A 21,397-nucleotide genomic window follows, 5' to 3' on the forward strand; every position below is an offset into this window, starting at 1 on the left:
TTTATACGAAAGTGAAAGCAGATTTAATTGATACAGCTAAACTTATACAGAAATAAGATAACAAATACGATTGTGGGTGTACTTGGCGACTGATCGGATTATAACAATACAAACGAGCAAAAGAAAAAAAAAAACTGAATTGCACGATCAGTGTCGTACCCGAGCGAGCGGTTACGATTCTTACAGCTCCCAGAGTAACGACTTCTAGCCTGTTCGGATATACGCGCAGTATAACCACACCAGCTTTCGAGTTGCCTTCAATTCGACCTGCCTTGTCAAAAAATATATATGTATGTCCACTTGGGTAGGGAGATACTCCTCAAATTTGAACAGGAGGATAGGGTGCTGCTCCTTCAGTAAGATGGGGGTATGCTCTTCCAAACGGGCCTGGGGGGTACTGTGGTGCTTGTTGGGCAAGTGAAGAGGGCCCAGGTTTCCCTAAAAAGAAATGAATGAAAAAAGCTTAAAGCAACCAACAATCCTGTCACCAGCAAAAAAAGACACCCTGAAATTTCCTCCAAAAAGTTAACAGTTTTTTTATGATATCTCGTCTCCTTAATCTTTAAATGAAAGAATGAATGAATGTGATGTAATTAACCACTCCCATAGGGACTTTTCTGGGTCAATGTACAACACTTTGTGGGGACTTAGCCAGACTGCTTTTATTGCGCAAATGGAAGCAGTTCACAATCTTAACTGAATAACACGTATTTACACACGTGCCCCAGAACAAAATGAGTGGGAGACCACCACACCAGGGTTTACGTTCCCTACTCTTCTCGAACAGTTTTTGGGTTATTTTACGTCCCACGCAAGTGATGGGATATGAGATATCGTCCTCATCCGAGAAGACTAGAAAGTCTAACCACTTGCAGATGTAATTACAAAGGCAGCACTTTCTCCTCAGTTATTTGAAGTCCCTGAGTGTCAGTCCGGCCAGGGTATTGATGCCATCCATCTTCATTACAGGAAAAAAAAAAGAGGCAGCCTTTCTTTTTCTGGCCCAAATTCAAGCAACCTCCTTTACTTGTAAAGTCACCTTGCAATGGAGGAACTGGGTGCCATCCAGGACATGTTTTCTTGAGTATTTTTAAATACTTAAGAAATTATTTAAAAATAATTTCATTTGGGTAATAGCAATTAACTCACCAGGTTCTTGGTTCATAGCTGCCATAACCTCATCGTAAGATGGAGGGGCAGAGCCTGACTGAGGAGCTGGTCCATAGTTGACAGGTGGAGGTGGTGCATAGCCTGGTGGGGGGTTAGAATAGCTTGCCCCAGGGGGTGCTCCATAACCTGGGATGGCAAGTGGGGGTGGCTGGTGCACAACAGCTTGTGATGTCACTTGTGTAGTTGTTGCCTGGGCTTGCCCATTTCTCAGGGCAGCGGTCGGTGTGGCCCGCTGTTGCAGCATGGCAAGTCTCCTCCGATACCGATACACATAGAAAATAAATAAAACAATAATGGCGGCAGTTATCAGAGTTCCAGCCACAGCACCAGCAGTTGAACGAGAGCTAACAGATGAGCCACTTGCTGTTAAAAAAAACAAGAACTGTTGTTATATACCTAGGTTTTTCTCAACAAAACGAGAACTGTGATTGGTTGATTCTTGGCCTCGTTACCCTGATCAAATTCAATTGTTATACACCTAGACTTTCGCTCAACAAAACGAGCACTGTGATTGGTTGATTCTTTGTCACGTGGCCCTGATCAAATTCAAATGTATCCCGACCAGGATACAATTCCGCAGTTGTTGCCCGCTCCGGATGTTTTGCTGCGATTGTTGCAGGAAAAGTCTAAATATATAACAAAGCACTTAATGTCTGGTCCCTCGGGAAACTATTTAGTTTTGTTTTCCCTCGAGTCCTGATGTTTCCCTCGACTTCGTCTAGGGAAGCATGAGGACTCTCGGGAAAACAAAACTAACTGTTTCCCTCGGAACCATACATTAAGTGTATAATGTAACTTGACCGGGATACAATTCCCCAGTTGTTGCCTGCGTGGGATACAACAGCACTATATAATATATAACAAAACATTTAATATTTAACAAAGCGCTTAACGTCTGGATCCTCGGGAAACTCGTTAGTTTTGTTTTCCCTAAAGTCCTGATGTTTTTCTCGACGAACATTAGAACTCTTGGGAAAACAAAACCAACTGTTTCAGTGTACATTAATTCATTCATCTGCAACTGGTTTAAACTCTTGAATTGGGCGATGACAAGCCACAATTACCTCTTTTGTGATTCACGATAATTCCTTCTGTCTCTGACAAAGCATTAATTATAATTAACATGCAGACAGCATGTTAGCATGCTACTCTTAGTCTGCATTTTAGCCCTGGCCAGCACCCTGCACTTTAGACTGACCGCATCTCTGCTAGTTCGATTTTTGCTGTTGATACCTCTGCAATTGGTGCTGCTGCAGCTGCTTTTATTGCTAAGCTTGCACTACATCGTAATATGCTACACCGTAACTCCTTTTTTTACTGATACTACTTGTTGTGTCTCGCGCAATGATTCAGAATAGGTTATAACACAACGATCTTTACTTTAACAGGAAGCCATGACCCGGAGCCTACAACTCTTCTGTGTTCGTGTAACGACGTTTTCACAGACCGATTTATTTTTAGATTGAATTTCCCGCGAATGAGACTCCCACAGGAGCCCGATGACCAATTACAAGAAATTAAGCTGACGTCATAGGGTCACCGAACCGGAACTGCCTTTGTTTTTTTTACCTAATTCGCGGGAAGGGCTAGTCTAAAAATAAACCTACTTGTGAAAACGCCGTTTCACAATCGCTGTATGGAAGTTGCACGCTCCAGATGGGCTCCTGACTTTAATCAATATGGCGGTTCAATACAAAAACAGGATCAGATACATGGTATGCGCGCGCATGTAACATTAACAAGGCCGCTGGTTAACACGTGCGGCATGACACTACTCTCGTTTCTTATAGCACTATGAAACTACCATTAATTGCCCCAAATGCTACAGCGACTGCAACTAATTGTACCAATCTTGTTGCTGCTGCAGCTGTTATTGCTACTTAAGGGTAAGAACACTTACAAGAACATGCACTTACATTCATCGTAGATGACATAACCGGCCACAAAACCCCGATAAGTTTTGAAAGCGTCAGATTTGAACCTTATCCAAATTCGTTCCTTTGATGAAGAGAAGGAGAATGGATCCACTGAACCACACATTGAGGTCCGAATGATGAGTGCTGAATCATATGTTTCATCATCATCGCCTCCTGTATACATGAGAAAAAAAAGATACTTGAGATTCATAAGCCAATGTGGAGTTGATCTACATGTGACAGTTTTAAACACCATCTTCGTGGAATAAACATATTTATTAATGTCCGGATGGAAATCTGTTGCCAAATAAGGTTTTAAATGCCTCTTTTACAATGTAATAATAAAATAAAAAGGATAAGGGATTTATCCATGCCAGGAAATTTGTGAGGTCTTAACACAAAGTGTAAATTTAAAAAAAGCAGCTGTCTTGCAAAACACTGCATAACAGACAGCTGGCAGCCATGACCAAATGGGACTTAGATGTGTGCTGGTAAAATTAACACCCATAAATTGAGGCATAAATGGTCACCTCTGCAATCAGTGTCAAAAGGAGTTGACACCTTGTGTCTGTACAGCAGTTTTTATGCGTAAAATAACAGGACTATTTGTACCACGCTATAGATTTTCCAAAAGACCCCCTCCCGCATTCAATGTTGCATGTTTGTAGCCAAAGATCACAGGAATTACGACACAGCATTGTTTGTGGGAAGGGCTACTATCAAGGAGCTAGAAATCAAAATTAATTCTTTCACCTTTAATTTTGATTTTGTTATCCTCACATCCTATCTCGTACTCAATATCAAAGTCCATAACAGCAATTTTGATGCCATTACCACTTCCAACCTCGATCTTCCAGTAGCAGTCTCTAACAGAAGGGCTAAGATTTGGCCAACTGGGGGAGCTGATAACTCCAGCTGAGGAATAAACGGTTTCAGTGTCTGAACAGTCATCTGCAAAGGAAACAGTGAAAAATCCAATTTTATCCTTTGATAATCGTGTAGGGATAAAACTGTTTTTCCAGGAGTGTGTTTTATATGCTCCTTTACAGTTGGAGACGTTTCTTTTATTATTTCTATGGCAGATTGATTCATTCAGATTTCTCACTTGTTAAAAGTATGCATTCAATCTGTAACATACTACGAACAATTTAAATAAATCAATAATTTGATTAATTTATAGAGCAGTTTTCAAATGACTGTCAAAAGTAATTACACGAAATCTTGCAATTCCTATGCTTAGTGATTGTTTTAAAATCTTGCACCAGTTTATTAACCAATGAGAAGGAAGACCAAAAGCAACTGCGACCTGCACATGATTTTTCCTGGGCTTTGAGCAAGTTACATGCAATTGCTAAGAATTTGGACTGGTTCAATATTTGTTTTCTGACACTCAATGGCAAACGGCTCTATACTGCTTAAGTTACAAAAATATTCTTACTTGCTTTACAATGATGCAAGAAAATAAACCAACTTTTTAATTTTTGTAAATTACACTACATTTTATGCCAAATATGCATCTGTGCTGGTCATTAATAGAAAAACAAAGGACAAATAGAAAAATACAATAGTTAAAAATACCAAGATTCTTGCGAAAGAAAAACAACAACTTGCTAAATATCAAGAGGGGAAATAAGAAATTATATAATATATAGCAAAAAAATCTAAAAAAGGTTTAATAAATGTCATTGAGCTTGAGCAAGTTTATGTATCCACGTCATCATTAGTGATTGGGGAAAACTCGTAAGCTTGACAGGTGATGGGATCGCCATGCAAGGTCGGTGGTTTTAAATACAATAATATTTAACTTTCAATGTCCTCTCTGATAGACGGAATTTCGCACCAAAAGATCTCCCAAAAGTCATTAACAAGCAATTATATTATCCTTGAAGGCTGCAAAGTCCATGTTCTCCCATTTGTGGTAGACCACTTCTTTGACAGAAGCTGATGGAGCTGGAAGGTTAAGTACGCACTCAACAAAGCAATGGTCTCATAGAAATAACCAAGGATGTGGAGAAAGTGCCACAACGCCATTACATGACCGTGTGATTATGAAGTCAAGTTACCAGAGATGTGTGTAGCAAACGTCGCATATTGTTCCAGATCACATGTTTGGAGAAGCTAAGCAAACATCCTACCCTCAGCCTCCAAAGGATCCCCCATAGGGAAGTTAAAGTCTCCAGAAATGATTAACACCTCTGAACAAAAAAAAAAACCACTCTCGACAGAAGACGTTTGTAGGAACAGTGTGCGCCTCCAAGTACGGTAGACGATACACAGTGATGAACTTTGACGTACATCCATGTGCCGTAAGATTCCACTCAGTGCCTCTGCCTTCCATCGACAAAGCTTACTTTGAAATTTTCACAAAAAAGATCCCACTTCCACCACCCGATATGTAGTGGTAGTAGTAGTAAGACTTTATTTAGACACGGGAAAAAATCATCAGCTATATCTCGGTGCCAAGGTACACTTCTAAAGAAATTAACCCTTGACGCGAGAGTGGACACTATCACCCTCATTAAACCAGGTCTCTGTTAGTACACAAATATCAAGCTTCTCATCGAGAAAATGATCTGTAAAAACTTCGTGCCTCGGTGATCATGCATTGACGTTCCCAAATTTAAGAGACTTCCTAAGTGGGGAAGGTTATAAACTACGTCGGAAAGGAACAAGATTTTGGAAATCCCAAAAGGGACATCACCACGGCAAGATATCCACCTGTCCTGCAAAACATACAACCCATGGGACGCACATGATAACTAAGGGTCACTCTGGCCACGGTGGAATGACAGGCAGGCTAAACAACAACAACAACAAAAAAGCAAAAACGGGCAAGCTAGGTTGTTGCAGTGATGAGAGCACAATAGCCTTCAACCAACGTGTCACGTAAACTCTGCATATTAAACGCTTGAAAACTCCAATAAAGTGAATCATTATTACCACATTTTAGGTCAATAAGTTAGTTCAAATTAAGCAATTCTTAACCCATTGACCCCTGGGAGTAAGACTTAACACATTTTACTCTGTCTAAAGCCAGACGATTTTACTCGACAACCGGGGCATCCTAGGGCGTTTAAGGTGCCACTGGGTTAATTAAGCAGTCAAAAACTTATAATGTCCCCTGCATTAATTACACATGAAGGCCAGAGACTAATCAGTTAATTTTCTCTTATTTTAACATGTCCGTAACAGAATCAAACAATAACATACTTGCAGATAATTTAACGTTTTTTTTCCAATCAAAGACCTGAGCGACATTAGACAGTTACACTCTTCAGAATTGTTAAGTAACTAACACTCAGAGATAACGAGTGATCTGTATCGCAAGCTTAAGTCGTAATTCCATTGACTGAATCAGTTCAAACTGATACCAACGTGTTTGCTAAACGTTTCATGATAACATTTTCACAGTCAACTCTATAGCTAGACACAGAAGTCCACTTTTTATTCAGCTGAGTTGATACGGGAAATTGACCGCTGTAGAGAACTTGAAAGCTGACATTTCGAGCGTAATTAGCTCTTCCTGAAAAAGGCGCTGCTAAAACGAGGGTTAGGGTTAGATTAACCATTTTTAAATAGCTAGCATTTGAGCTTAGACCCAATAATGGGGCCGTGAAAAAGTACTGTACAAGCTTGACTATTTGATATCTAATAAGAAGCAACTAGGTCACAGGCCATATATTAACCCACTGCTTCTTTCATCATATCAAAACTGAGTGAAAGTTATTTTTGACGTATAGACAAATTTTCATTTTTCGCATCAGTACTTCAGATAGCAACATTAGAAGAAATCTACTTCGTGGAAGATTGTCATCCTCACCCCCAGCCTCACCGTTCCTGAAAGTGCTTTGACAAAGGGCTAGCTTTAAAATTTCTCCAGGGTGGTCACTTTATCATCTTAGTTGATAAACCCATTCTGTGTGTCAATTCCCCATTGATGCATCACCACTGTTTCCTTCAGTAGAACCTCAACCCTTTTATCTACCTTTCTATTAAACAGAGGTCCAATCAAACAATCGGTTATATGGCTGTGATAACAAAGGTTTAGTTTCTGTTAACGTGGTTTGAAACTCAGTGATGAAGAAATGCATCGAGACATGGTGAAACAAGTTCGACAAAATGGGAATTCTTTTAACTTGGGGAGGCGATTTAAAGCTACAATGGAGCAAAGTCTTTAAAAAGTGCAAAGTCGTTTTAATCCGGGAGTTTGATGAACTGTATGGGAGACCAGGAGATTCGTTCCATTGGAGAGACTCCCGGATAATCCGGGAGAATTGGTATTAATTGAAAATATGTACAGTCATCGTGTACAGTCATGAAGCGAAATTTAGAGTAGAGTTTTTTCCCTCACTTACCAGGCAACGAACGTGTACCTGTTTGGAAAGTAAAACAAACAAGTCAATCAGAATTAAACTATCTTTGAATGAGTGCTGCATTTCATGTTTACTAAGTATCTGTCCATGGCCCACAGCATCAGACCCAGATTGACAAGCATACAACCATAAAAATTAGCGATACTCCACAAAAAAAATGTGTCTCTACACTATATAATGCCCTTTATTGGGAAGAGTTGTGTTTTTTTTTTAATTTTCATGCTGCTGAAGATTCCTATATTGTAGCTATATCTCAAAGGACAAATTCTGTCAATCGCTTCCAAATTATTAGCATTTTCATTATAAAAATTTAAATAAAATACTATATATAGTAAAGCCTGCAACAGGCCTTACAGTCTGAGCTAGTAGCCAGAAAAATTGCAGTTCTAAGCTCTTGAAATGAGAGCTCCTAAAAACTGATTTGTCTACTCCATTGTTTTCAGTGTCCAATTTTGTTGAGTTTTTATTCCCATACTTTGCATGCTCTTTCCCCTATGTTTAGTCACCTTAATGCAAAACAAATGTAATAATTTAAAGTTCCGGCCTATGAAGCTTATTTTCCCTGTTTTGCAACTTTCCGTTTAAATATTTTGTGTCTGGAGTGTTGTACAGTACTTCCAAAATATATTTCCTCACAGTGTATCCACACATTTTAGCAGGCCTTTGATTTTGGCCGAGTCAGTTGGGTCCTGGTAACTAACGCAGTCAATTAAAAAAAAGAAGTCAAGAATGTAATTCCATTCTGAATCGTCAGCATCCGAAGGGTAATGATCGTCCGACATTTCTATAAAGACTTAACAAAAAGCTCTAGATTTTGAACAAGACTTCCATTCTTACACTTTTACACATTTCTTTCTGAAGAGATGAAAACAAGTTACATCTTTGACGTCATTAGTTACCAGGACCCAACTGGCTCGGCCAAATTGTTTTTGCGAAAAAATCAAACGCCCGCTAAAACGCGTGGTACACTACGAGGGAAAAAAATGATGAACTACCCTCAGACACTAGATATTTAAAGAAAAATCATGAAAAAATAAGCGTCATAGGGACTTTATTGAACAAACAAAACAGTCAAACAAATCAATAAATTCCTAATAAAAATTAAATCAAAGCAGTGGAGGAAAATCAACTTTTTAGTGTAATGATGGGATAAAACCATTTGTCGCATGATATTGGTATTTTCAAGCCAATCAGTATTGAGCAAGGTACCACTTTCATTAATTTTGAAGATGACTATTGTTCAGTAAACATTTTGCAGATCACTGAAAACCAGTAAAACTGCAGAGCTCTCAAGTCTCACGCACTGAGCGCAAGTCTCACGCATTTCGAAGCAATCTCTCGCTCTAACGCTGACACGAGCATTTCTCACGCATTGGAACTCTTCTGGTAGGTAACAACTACCTTTTAAGCTTTCAAAGTGCTCATAAACTCTGAATTTTTTCCTTCATTGGCACTGAAGTTCGGACAATGTTCAATGTTTGCGTGCCGCCAATTTTCTTATTTCTTCAGGACTTTCAATCGTTAATATATGAAGAATAAGCCTATATGTTAGCTCAGGCTGACCATATTAACGTGTGCCCTCTTAGCATGCAAAAACCAAAATATCGGACTCGAAGGTGCATTTCCAGTGATTTGAAAGGTGAAGATTTCAAAAATGTTCCGGGGGAGCATGCTCGCGGACCCCCTATAATTTCCTGGCGCCTCCGCAGGGGCGGATCCAGGATTTTTCTTAGGAGGGGCGTGTACCACTAAGGAATGGGGTGGCTGACTGGTGACGTTTTTTTCTCTTCCAGAATACCATTTGTATTAGAAACCCGCAGGGCATCTCAGGGAGGGGGGAGGGGGATCTCACTCTTTAAAAATTCAATACTTGAGAGCTCTGCAGTTCGATGCCATAAACAACAGTCCATCTCTGGGTGCCACAAGAGAAAATCTTCATGTAATAATTATTATAATCAATACTTCTTAAAAACTGTAAAATAAAATGTTATTTATTATACCCCTATAAAAACTGCATGCTGTTGTTAATTTATTACCCTGGGAATAAGAAATTGTGGAATAGTAAGCTTCAAATCCTTTTCCAATAGTAGAGCTGTCACTCCTAAACCTTAAACGCAGACATTGGTCGGGTGAATAGACATCAAACAGTTTGTCATTTAAGCTTTGGAGGTTATTAGAACAGTAACGTCCAATGGAACGTCTGGAACATTCAACAAAAATTTCCACGTAATCTTCAGCACATGATGGCATTTCTCCCTTGATATCAAACCTTAACCACTGCAGCCTTACTGCATCACCAGAAACGTTGATGTCATAATCACACAGGAGATTATTTGAGTAAGATGAACTGCGCTCGTGGGCTGGTGATGTAACTGTTCCAGAAGAACTTGTGAATATCTTACCACATGATCCTAACAAAACGCATGCAGACTATTAAATGGTTATCTATTGCAATAAAATAAACCCTTTCCCTCCTAAAACAGAGGCCACTTGTGGATTTTATTTTCTCTATTGCCCGGCGATTTTACTAATTATCAATGCAGAACCCCTTTTAAAATGACAAAACGGTTAAAGGGCTTTTCTGTGCGGTCTATAATTTGTTTTGGTTTTCGGTCTTTACGCAGACTTATATGCAAAAAAAAATTATATAATATATCAATAAATACTGAGTGAAAACAGTGCAGTGAACGTTTTACTGGTCTGACTCGATTTAATGGACGTTTCGGCTGTTCAGCCTCCTTCAAACATACGTTAACAACTCAATTACTAAGAACGAGGAAAGTAACATCAGTACCAGTCTCTATCAAATATAGCTAGCCAACCTGAGACGTTTAATCAGTATTTTTTTACTTTATTTTCGCCTGATTAATCTTCCTTTGGGACCCTTGATGTTATGCCTACCAATTCGATGTCTGGTGCTACGGTAGCCTCTATTTTGCTGTCTGTTCCTGAAGCAAAATTATTGTTACGTGGCCTAAATACCGACAAAGCCTATGACCGTCATGGGCTTCCTACTCGCGTTCTGGTTGAATGTGCCTCAGAAGTTGCTCCGTCAGTCACTAAGCTTTTTAACAAATCACTTTCACGAGGTGTCCTACCTAAATTGTGGAAAGAGGCATTGGTTATACCTGTGCACACGAAAGAAGACAAAGAACTAGTCGAAAATTACAGTACTTGAGAGATGTATTTTCAACAGATTAATTAATCACTTAAGCAGTTCCTTATCTTATGGGCAACAAGGATTTATGAATGGGGTGTTCGACAGTGACTCAGATGCTCTGTTTTCCTCATAAAATAGGTCAGGCCCTGGATAACTCACATCAGTGCGATATTGTTTACCTTGACTTGTCAAAAGCATTTGATACGGTTCCCATTGTCGTCTACTTCAAAAACTTGCGCCTGCTGGTATTAATGGCTACTTGTTCCAGTGGTTTGCAGATTATCTCACAAACAGGACCCAGAAAGTATTAATTAAGGGTGCAACATCCTCATCGCTGCCAGTCCTCTCTGGAGTTCCCCAGTGAAGTGTTCTGGGGCCATTACTCTTCTTATGGTATATAAATGACCTGCCCAACGAGTTATCTACTTCTACTCTGGCTTTTCTTTTTGCTGATGACAAAATTGGCCCGCATCATCCATATCTCAATTTCAGCAAGATATTGAAAAAGTCTTTGATTGGTCTACTAATTGGCCTAGAACTTTAACTGCGGAAAATGTGAATTTTTCCGGGTATCACGGAAGAAAACTCCATTTCAGTGTTCCTATCGTATTGGGAATCATGTCATCTCACAGCCTGATACTCAAAAAGACCTTGGCATTGTTTTTAACCACAATTTGGAACTCCCACATTTCTTCCTTATGGTCTAAAGCTAACAAACTTTTAGGCTTTCTTTACACAACATCTCGTTCGTGTTTTTATTCAGCAGTCAAACGTTCTTCTCTCTATCTAAGTTTGGTACGATCTCATCTTGGGTACGCTAGTGAAGTATGGTCACCTCTGCATATCGGTGGACTCCGTACAATTGAGCAACAAAATATATTTTAGGATACCCGGACGCCCTAATTCCTTATAAAGAAAGACTCATCAAATTGAACCTTCTGCCTGTGTCATATTGGCATGAAATTAGAGATCTCGTATTTTCCTTAAGGCTATTAATGGCATATATAATATAGAAATTTCTGAATTTTTTCAACCAAGAGTTGAGCACCGGGCTATCACGCGGGAGGTCGTGAGTTCAACTCCGGCTGGACCAACACTCAGGGTCTTTAAATAACTGAGGAGAAAGTGCTGCATTTGTAATTACATCTGCAAATGGTTAGACTCTCTAGTCTTCTCGGATAAGGCCATCCTCCTTTTTTCTTTCGTTTTTAACGTCGAATGCGTTTCCTGATATTGGGTCGGTCGGATTGGAAAAAAAAAACCTAAAAACAAATCATAAGCATTTTCGGAATCGGAGGCCTGGTACCCCAGCACCATAGCTGTGAAGCCAGGAAAACAACAAGACGTGAACATAAAATCGATATGGCGGAAAAGTTGGTGGATGTTGTTGCAAAATTAAGACAGCGTGGGAAAGAGGATCAACCACCGAAACTCCTATGCGACATAAAAAGTGGCTTAAAAACGTCGTTACCAATTTTTTTTTCTTTTTTGGAAAATGCCAAAAATTTGGGTCGGTCGGACGACGCTAAACGGAGAAAAAAAAGGGGATGACCTACGGACGATAAACCGTAGAGTTGTTTTTAGTGTCTATAGCTCTTATTACTTAAGTAATACCGCGTTTATATAGAGCGGTTTTCAATTGAGTGTCGAATGTAATTAGTGAATTGTTTTGGTTTATGATTACTTCACTCAGTGATTGGTTCAAAGTTCTCGCGCCACTTTTTCAACCAATCAGAAGTGAAACCAAAACCAATCGTGGCTCGCGCGTGCACATTTTCCCGCGCTTTGTGTCGGCTACGTGTAATTACTTCGAGTTTTGATTGGTTCTCCGGATTTTCTCGGTCCTTTTTGATTGGAGAAAGTGATTACTTTGGTTTTGGTTTTACGATACTCAATTGAAACTCGCTCCTATTAGATTTTTTGGACTTTTACTGTAATATCTTATAATCATATCATTGTCATTTCTATTATTACTTTCAATTATTACTCATTATTTACTGTCATCTTTTAAAGTGCCCCTGTGACCAAAAATCAATTCATATTTTTCTTTGGATTTCAAAACTACGTTAACAAAACACTAAGTGACCCACGTTTTAAGCCTTGATTTCAAAAAGACACCCCTTTATTTTAACTGTAATTTTCCTATTTAATGGTCCGCCATTACTAACATTATGTTCTTTAGAGAGCTGGATCGAGGAGAAAATGACGTCAAAGGCTCACTAGTTTAAGAATACAATACGTGTGTACGCCGCAGAATTAATATGCAGCACGGGGGTTTTGGGCTTTCTGACTTTTAAACTCACGCTTTGCATATATAATAAGCTGCGTTCACACGCTGAAATTTTAAGCTAGTGAGCCTCTGACGTCACTTTTCCCTGGATCCAACCGTCTGAGGTCCAATCGGTCAGTTTTGAACGTGAGTAATGGCGGACCGTGAAATCCAAAACTTACACTCAAAGTAAACGGCCTTTGGATAAAAATCAAAGCTCAAAATTTTGCCAGTCAGGTGTTAAGCAAACAAACTTTCAAAATCTGAAGGAAAAAAGGAAGTGGTTTTTTTGATCACAGGGGCACTTTAAGGGCCTTCACCTAGTTGGAGCGTGCTCTGTTGTGATTATCCCTCAATGAGCTTTTTTTTTTTCAATTATTTTAACTTTTATCCTATTTTGTCATTACCTTTGTTATTGTTTCGTATTGACCAATCCTTTTGTAGTCAGTGAAAGTTTAATAAATAAATAAATAAATAAACTATTCACAGTAGTTGTGTCCAACTGAGATAGCGGCTTTTACTTGATTAAAAAATGTAGAAAGGTATAAATCTCTAGCAAGATAACAGTTGTATAAGAAAAAACAATTGACAAAAGTTACGTAACAAGTTAAACGTAACACATTCCCCAACGAAGCCTATCCACGAAAAAGTAATCACATAACAAATGAAGCTATTGACGAGTTCACGCTCTTGACTGCATCATGGGTAATCAGGACAAGATGGAGAGAAATTCAAAGGTTTGTAAGGAAGTTCAAAATGATGAAAAGTATTCATGATACGCAATTTTGGGTTTTTTAATTTTCCAAAACAGAAAATATGCGGTCAAAGGTGTGGCAGAATAAAAATGGAGAGAATGGCTATTGTAGAAATTATTTTATTAAACTTGACCTTATTTGTTTGGTTTAAAAAGGCAAAAGTCTATAAAGTATAGCCATGTACAGTGTATTTTGCTTTGAATTTCCCGTCATGTTGCCCTGATTACCCATGATGTACTCAAGACGTCTACAGTGTATTTTTTAAAAACTAATAAATAAAACGGAGCTGGACAATTAAGTAACAATTCATTTACCAAGCAAGAATATGCAAAAAAAAGTCTAATTTATAGTTGCATGCTGTAATTAATATGATTTTTGGAGCGAAATTCACGCCTTTTGTTAAGGCCAAGCGGATGAATGAATTGTTACTTTTTGCATTTCTTAATTAAGTTGCTTATAAAGGCCAGTACCTCAGTTACACAAAACCGCTGTGAATAGTTTTAAATTTTTAACGTATGTTTGAACAAGGCTGAACAGCCGTAACGTCCATTACATCAACTGAGTAGGACCAGTAAAGAAGTTCACCCCACTGTTTTCACTCAGTATTTACCTACTGTAACATGTATAAATTTACGTGGTGGTTACAACAAGCTTTTTATCCTGCCTACATACAGGATGTATGATATATACTCTTCGTAGAATATAATATACATATATATATGTAAATATATATAATGTTCAAATTGAGCACTCTACTAGGATGAGTCATTGCCGCTAGCAATTGCGCATGCTCACTAGCTCGCTAGTTTGAGCACTCTGGCATGCGTGGGACATCTGGGGTGGCTTTATAGCTTAACCTCCATCCTAGACATCAGCACTGCACTGATGAGGCCCAGAAGGCCGAAACAGTACTGTCTGCAGTTATATATATATATATATATATATATATATAGCTCTTTGGCATTACAAAGCTTTTGCTTTCATGTCCAAATTGAGCACTCTACTGGGATAAGTCATTGCCGCTAGCAATTGCGCATGCTCACTAGCTCGCTAGTTTGAGCACTCTGGCATGGCTTAGATGTACCACATGTGTGGGACATTTGGGGTGGCTTTATATATATATTACATTGTTTAGGGGCCCTCTCTGAGGACCTTGTTATGACATTGACCCGCACATTCACTCAGAGGCCCTCAATGGGGAGTTTGTTGCGTAATAACACGATTTATCTAATTAGTCTGTTTGTTCCTTTTTATCAATTGTTTTTTGTTTTGCCTAGCTTGTAATTAAGACTTTTCTTTTGTTACATAACCTTAATTTCCATTTTTTGTGTACTATATAAAAGCCTGTAACTCTGCCACTCACAACCATTGTATATAGCTTTTTTAATTTTTAACTTTTAAACTATCCTGAAGAAGGCCGAAGGCCGAAACGTCGATTAAACGCTGGAACTGTCAAGAGTTTGTCTCTTCGTCGTTTTATTTATTATACCTATCTACAGATTTACGGAGAGACACGTATCCTCTGGATCCTCTTACTGGGAGTTCATCGTTGGGTAAACTGCTTTTATTCTCACTATATATATATATATATATATATATATAGACTTGTGTGAAGTCATATATATATATAATTTCTTTCTTTGAGTAGAACGTATTTCGTAGAGTGCTCAACTCAATTGATTGAGGAGCAATAACTATGACTTCACACAAGTTTAGGTTTCATGAGTAACCATTTTAATGCTACAGAACTGTTTCGTATGGTACCATTACCACACTCATCTGGCAATTTTTAATGACTGAACGTTAAAAATTGTTAAAAAGGTCCCAAGATTGAGCACTTGGCATGGCTTAGATGTACCACATGTGTGGGACATTTGGGGTGGCTTTATATAAGCTTCACCTCCATCCCAGACATCAGCACTGCACTGATGAGGCCCAGAAGGCCGAAACAGTGCTGTTTGCAGTTATATATATATATATATATATATAAATGAAATTAGTGAAGGAACCAAGGACGGACAACGTCCAGTAGTTGTCATCTGGTTTCCTTTGCTGTGAATTGACAGTCATTTAAAATTCTTGTTTCGTCTTGTAAATCCAAAGAGCATCTGACTTTGATCACATTATTATCATTTATCACTCTAAATACAATTAAAGTTTTGTAACATTCACCACAATTCTATTGCCTAAGTTTGCGTTTAACACTTGATTGCATGGGCCAAGCTGAGACGTTACCCAAAGTTTTAAGGTGATCACCAATTGACAGAATGGGTAGAATATATTCCAAGCATTGAAACTCCCTTTCTGAATAGTTTTAAACAATATATTATTAGGTCTCTTTTTGTTCCTTGAGCTTTATAATAATTATTCATACAATGTATCATATCATCATCATGGGTGATGTTAACAGACATGCTGCCCTTTTCTCCTGAAAACCCCAGTGGAATGCATGGGCGCTTTTGAAAGATATGCCCAGTTCTAACACATGCATACCCACCATGCCCACCAACACATTGGTTGACTGTTGGTTGACTGTTGACCGCCGCATTGGTGGGCATGTTGGCCAACATGTTACTCGGATTGGATTTATTACCCTTACGCTCTTTATTGCAAGCCCTCCCCTGACAGAGCAAAGACTGAATGCATTTTAGAGGACCTCACAGAGGGGGTCCTTGCATGTTCCCTGGATCCCTTAATATTTGCTTGTGTTCTCTTGTTCCCAACTTGCCTTCAAACTTGTTCCCAGCTTTTTGATCCCTAAAATTGTTTGAAATTTTTGTTTTCTTTGTTCCCTAAAATATTTTGACATTGTTTCCTAGCTTGTTCCCAGCCAGTTCAAATTAGCCATGGTCCCTTGTTCCCCATAATTAAAATAAAAAAGGATCGTGATACTTCAAGATTCTGAGCAAAAGAGTTCTTAAAAGTGAAGCCACTGGCTTTTTAACACTTTTCCATTATTCAAATGGAGTGAACAATTCAACAGTACACAGAGTTACAGTTTTAAATGTACCTGCACAACAAACGTTTGCTTATAAAATATATTAGCAATAATAAATCAGGTCATGTGATAATACCAATGGCAACATTAAACATTTCTCTAAGAGGAGACAAATTTCAATGACGTTTTTGTGTCAAAAGCAGTCTTACCTACAACTTCCAAAAAGGATAGAGCTGAAAAACAAAAAGAAAAGCAAAGCTATTCCATAGTAGAAGTACAGGTGTATAGGACAGTATAATCATACTGCAGCTACATATATACACAGTGTAGCCTGTTATCTACTGGTGTTTAGTTTTTTTGACAACTTTCCTAAGTAGGGTCACAAGTCATCAAATCTTGAATTATAAATGGCTACCAAGACCGGCGTTTCTAAAACGAGGGTAAGGGTAAGACCAAGGGTGAGGGTAAGGGTAAGGATACGAATACAGAAAGTTAACTAAAATGCATAAAAGCTAACCTTAAACTTTTGTTCAGGCCTATAATTAGGCAGGCCTAAGGTTAGCTTTTATGCATGTTTAGGATACTTTTTGTATTCATATCCTTACCCTTACCCTCACGCTTGGTCTTACCCTTACGCTTGTTTTAGAAACGCCACTACCAAGACTGTTAATTAAGAGCTTAATCAAGAAGAGCGACAGAATTTTAAATAGATCAAGATGCATGATCATGAATACAAACCAGCTGGAGTGAAGTTTGGTAAGAGTTGGTAGGTATTTTTTGCAGGTTGCAGGTTGAAATTTAATTATACTTTGATAGACTTACCGTGACTGTTACATTGAATAGCTAACCTTAGGCCTAATTAGGCCTAAAGAAAAGTTTTTAGGCCTAAGGTTAGTTATTTATGTAACAGTCACGGTAAGTCTATTGACTGAGTTATAATTAAATTTCAACTTGCAACGTCCTGCAACCTGCAACCTGCAAAAAATACCTGCCGGGTAAGAGTTGGAGTTATGTGATTGCATTATTTATTTTAGAACAAGTAGTTAGATGAGCAGCTGTAGTATTGTGCAAAATGGGGCTTAATTTTCTCATAACGTCACACGCTCAGTCAGAATAAAAAAGGGCTGGTACAAAAGTTGGACTGGATCAACTTGGATCGCTCACCTCAGATCAAGCAAAAACGATTTTGTAAGCCACAACTATTTGACGTTTGCGAAGATTTCTCAAGGCCTTATCATTTTTTTCACGTCAATACCAGTTGATCCGGTCTAACTTTTGTACCTGCCTGAATAAAATAATTTATACTTCCCAAGAGAGTTGCAGTGATCAAGTTTGTAAAACATAATTTAAGCAATATTTTAAAAATAAGGTATTACCTGCTATGAGCTGAAGAAATCTTGGAGTTTGTTTCATGTCAAAGGGAAAAAACTGTTTATCTGTCAATTAAAATAATAATAATTGTTTCTGCTATGTGCACTGTCAAGTAACCCATTTTATTTCAATCTGATTTGCATTCAAATCAATGAAATACATGTAGTCTAAATTGTGACTTCCATATTATTACATACTTTAATAGAAGGCGATAATCTTAGAGATTATCAATTATTTAGTAAATTGTTACCACTCACTGGCACATATTTTGCGATCCCTGACATGGAAAGCTAATGCATAAAGGCCAGCTTAAAAGTGATTTTTTCATCAACGCTAAACGCCCCAGATAGGTCTTTGTTAGAAAATAACCAGCCAGAAACTGAATGACGTAGAAACAAAAAGATTAACAGCACTTAGAAATATGCCAATCTATAGTGAAAAGGGAATAATTCGCAGACTGGAATCTTAATTAATATACATGTATAGACACCACACTAACCAGTAATGTCAAATTACTGTTATATACAGTTACTGTAATAGCTAGGATGGCCAAAGAGGGTCACAGTCCAGTTTTAATTTTCACGGTCCAGTTTTAATTCTTCACAGTCCAGTTTTAATTAATTTGTGAGTAATCACCAGTCCTCTCACAGGTCACAGGTCTTTGTTTTACCAATAGCAGTTCCACCTGATATTTACACCTGAGTCCAAGAAAACTTCAGGGCTTAGATAGTGGCGAAAATGGAAAGAGAAAGCTAGGTTTTTTTGTAGTTATGGTGCACTGGACATATTCAAAAAGGAGTAGACAAAAGTAGACACGTTTAGACAAAAAAAATCACTGTTTTGGCATTAGCTCCCACCCCAAAATGGACTCTTTTAACAACAAAAGTCACTTTGGTATCTAAGGTCCACTGTTTGGCTCCTGCATTTAATTTAAGCAGGATATCAACAGAGTGGCAGAGGTGGGGACGATGGTGATGATGATGGGTGGAAACAGCAAGTTGTTAAAAAGGAGAGTTGTACATAATAATGTTTTGGAATTCAATGGCCATGCCATCTGGTCCGTGACCATATCTACCATCGCAGAGTGTGTTGGAGGACCAACATGCAGGGGCGGATCCATACCAGTTTCTCCAAATTTAATGATAATCAGTCAGAAACACGGTAAAAGGGAGTTTGGAGATTTAAAATCCGAAAAATTCCCAGGGGAGCATGCCCCATGATCTCCCTAGAAACGTTTTCATTGTTTTGGAAACTGGTCATTATTTATTCTAGATCTGCCCCTGAAGTGGAAAATAATTTAAAGCCACTTGCCCTGTGGATTGCCAACGTCAACAGCAAAATACAAAGAAAAGTTTGACCACTGGAAAGATGATTCCAGCCATTGAGATTTTCAGCCTAATGCAGAAGCAGGTTCGATCGAATCATCAGATTGCTGAGATGCATGAAGCGCACCCTTGACACAGCTCTAAAAGAACACACGTCAAGCAACTTATTTTGCAATCTGAGAATGTTTGTTGCAACAAAATTACAAGAAAAAGTTGCCAGAAAAATTGCTGAGTATAACAGCACTTTTAACCTGGCATGCATTCACTCCCCAGGTGCCACAGGACCCTAACAGTTGAGGAGTAAAGTCGTCTGGCACTAGACAGAGTAAAATCTGTTATTAGTCTCACTCCTTGGAGTCAAAGGGGTTAATGTAGGGGACATGGGTTAAGATCTGGTAACTAGAAGAAATTTTGAAATTCTTATGTGACTGCTAAAGAAATGAGCCTGGTTGTTCAAAAGCCGAAGAACGCTAATTATCCCAGATTAAGAATTAACCAAGGAGTTGTGAAATGTTGTTCAATTCTGATATAAATGGCAAAACTTCAAATTAGAAGAAATCAATCTTGAAAAACAAAAATAAGCAAAAGAAAGTTTTACCAAAAAGTTAAAAACACGAAACGCTAATCCTGGATTAAGTTAAACAGCCTTCGAACAACTGTGCCCTGGTTATTTTAACAACAACTATTCAATAAAGTGAAGGTGGCTATAGTGAGGTACATTTACAGAGTAGTGAAGTGGCAAGGTAAATATCCACCATTATTATATACTAAAACAGTAGATAGCATCGAAGTTGCACGCCGACACCTCAGTGTCGGTGGCTAGCGTTGGATCTTTACTTGCGGCTTTGCGACTCGGTAAATATCCACCGCTAGCCAACACCACTTCGGTGAATAGTTGTTAACTAGCCATGGACACTGTGGTGAATATTTGCTTTACTATATATACTAAAAAACAGCAAGATAAGATAGCACCAAAATAATTGATTTCACCTCATCGATCCTACAACAATTACAATATTTTCAGAGGCAAATCCAGTGTGAGTTGCTCGGAGTTGAATAGCAAGGCTATTCGAAGTTTGAGTAGCCAATCAGAGTGCCCCTTCAACGCTATCCATGCTGTTTTAGTATATACCAAATACATGTAAGCGTATGTGTACCTGAGTGACAGTTCAAATATTTAACAGTTCCTTCAAGCCTAATTACTATCCCAGTTTAAACATTAATTATACTTAGATTGGCATTGCCAGACTGCTGGTGCAAGTGTGGTATGTCAGAGTATTTTAAAATACAATTCATGCTAACTGCTTGAAATTTTGTCACTAGGTAGTAAACATAGTAACTTAAGCTTAACTGTGGAATACCCTAGCTACCACTTACGTAATTACGTATTCTTCAAAGAACGGCAGTCGAATGCTAACAAAAGTGGCAGGGTATAATTTAAGCAGTTACTACAAATAAAATCCACCTGTGAATGACAAATAATATTTGCTATTTGTTATAACACAAACTTCTTAAGCACAAGTTTGATGATGATCAAGCACTTTTACATGTAAACATAAGAATGCCACGAAGAGCGAGGTTAAAAATAGATTATTATAACGAAAAAAAATCACATGAACGCCAATAAAACGGTACATTTGGCTTTTTAAATTAACTCATTCTTGCCATTCAAACGAAAAAGAAAAAAAGAACCTGTTACGGCTTAAAACTGCAAAATCATCATACATATGACATCATAGGATCGCAAATTGAAGCTCAAGTTACCATCAAAGAGAATACAGTTTATCTTTTAACAGTAAGTTATAAGTATGAATAGAAGCCGCTATAAGACCTTATAATCTGTAAAGTTTTCACTTAACTCACCAAATGCCGAGTGTAGTTCTACCAGAAAGATAACTCGTCATTTTGCGTGATAAATATGTCTTAATTTATATGCATAATTATAAACTGATATAAATTAAGCTAGATCCAGCGAAAGGGAATTTTCTTTGAGGCCTCATTGGAGCGGACGCTATATTGCATAACCTCGACGCAATCTTGTGTAGCCATGGTCCTTGCATAAATGTCTGCAATCGGCAGCATAGTTTAGGGCTGTCTGAGCGGATGTATCTTTGACCTGC

General features: G+C 38.3%; 1 protein-coding gene across 3 annotated transcripts; it reads right to left on the reverse strand.

Moving 5' to 3' along the window:
* LOC138015921 (dorsal-ventral patterning tolloid-like protein 1) lies at positions 1 to 21,397 on the reverse strand. Of its 3 annotated transcripts, XM_068863049.1 has the most exons (10): positions 21,141 to 21,397; positions 20,655 to 20,742; positions 17,958 to 18,017; positions 16,791 to 16,814; positions 9,496 to 9,870; positions 7,442 to 7,459; positions 3,840 to 4,037; positions 3,087 to 3,260; positions 1,150 to 1,533; positions 1 to 438 (listed from the first exon to the last, which is right to left on the reverse strand). In XM_068863049.1, the coding sequence occupies exons 3-10, from the start codon at positions 17,992 to 17,994 to the stop codon at positions 320 to 322; spliced, it is 1,329 nt and encodes a 442-aa protein (XP_068719150.1). In that variant the 5' UTR covers positions 17,995 to 18,017; positions 20,655 to 20,742; positions 21,141 to 21,397; the 3' UTR covers positions 1 to 319. The 3 variants fall into 3 exon arrangements, with proteins under 3 accessions (XP_068719150.1, XP_068719149.1, XP_068719151.1); XM_068863048.1 differs by lacking the exon at positions 20,655 to 20,742; XM_068863050.1 differs by lacking the exons at positions 9,496 to 9,870; positions 20,655 to 20,742 and having other exon boundaries at positions 21,141 to 21,396.

Source organism: Montipora capricornis, chromosome 9, assembly GCF_036669925.1.
Source record: "Montipora capricornis isolate CH-2021 chromosome 9, ASM3666992v2, whole genome shotgun sequence".
Classification (NCBI taxonomy): domain Eukaryota; kingdom Metazoa; phylum Cnidaria; class Anthozoa; order Scleractinia; family Acroporidae; genus Montipora; species Montipora capricornis.

Bases quoted from the DNA above. Each gene is read 5' to 3' on its own strand.
- LOC138015921 (XM_068863048.1), bottom strand. From the start codon at position 17,994: ATGAAACAAACTCCAAGATTTCTTCAGCTCATAGCAG. The intron at 9,871-16,790 runs GTAAGACTGCTT...GCGTTTTGTTAG, and splicing joins ATCCTTTTTGGAAGTTGTAG to GATCATGTGGTAAGATATTC. The intron at 1,534-3,086 runs GTAAGTGCATGT...TTTTTTTAACAG, and splicing joins TTATGTCATCTACGATGAAT to CAAGTGGCTCATCTGTTAGC.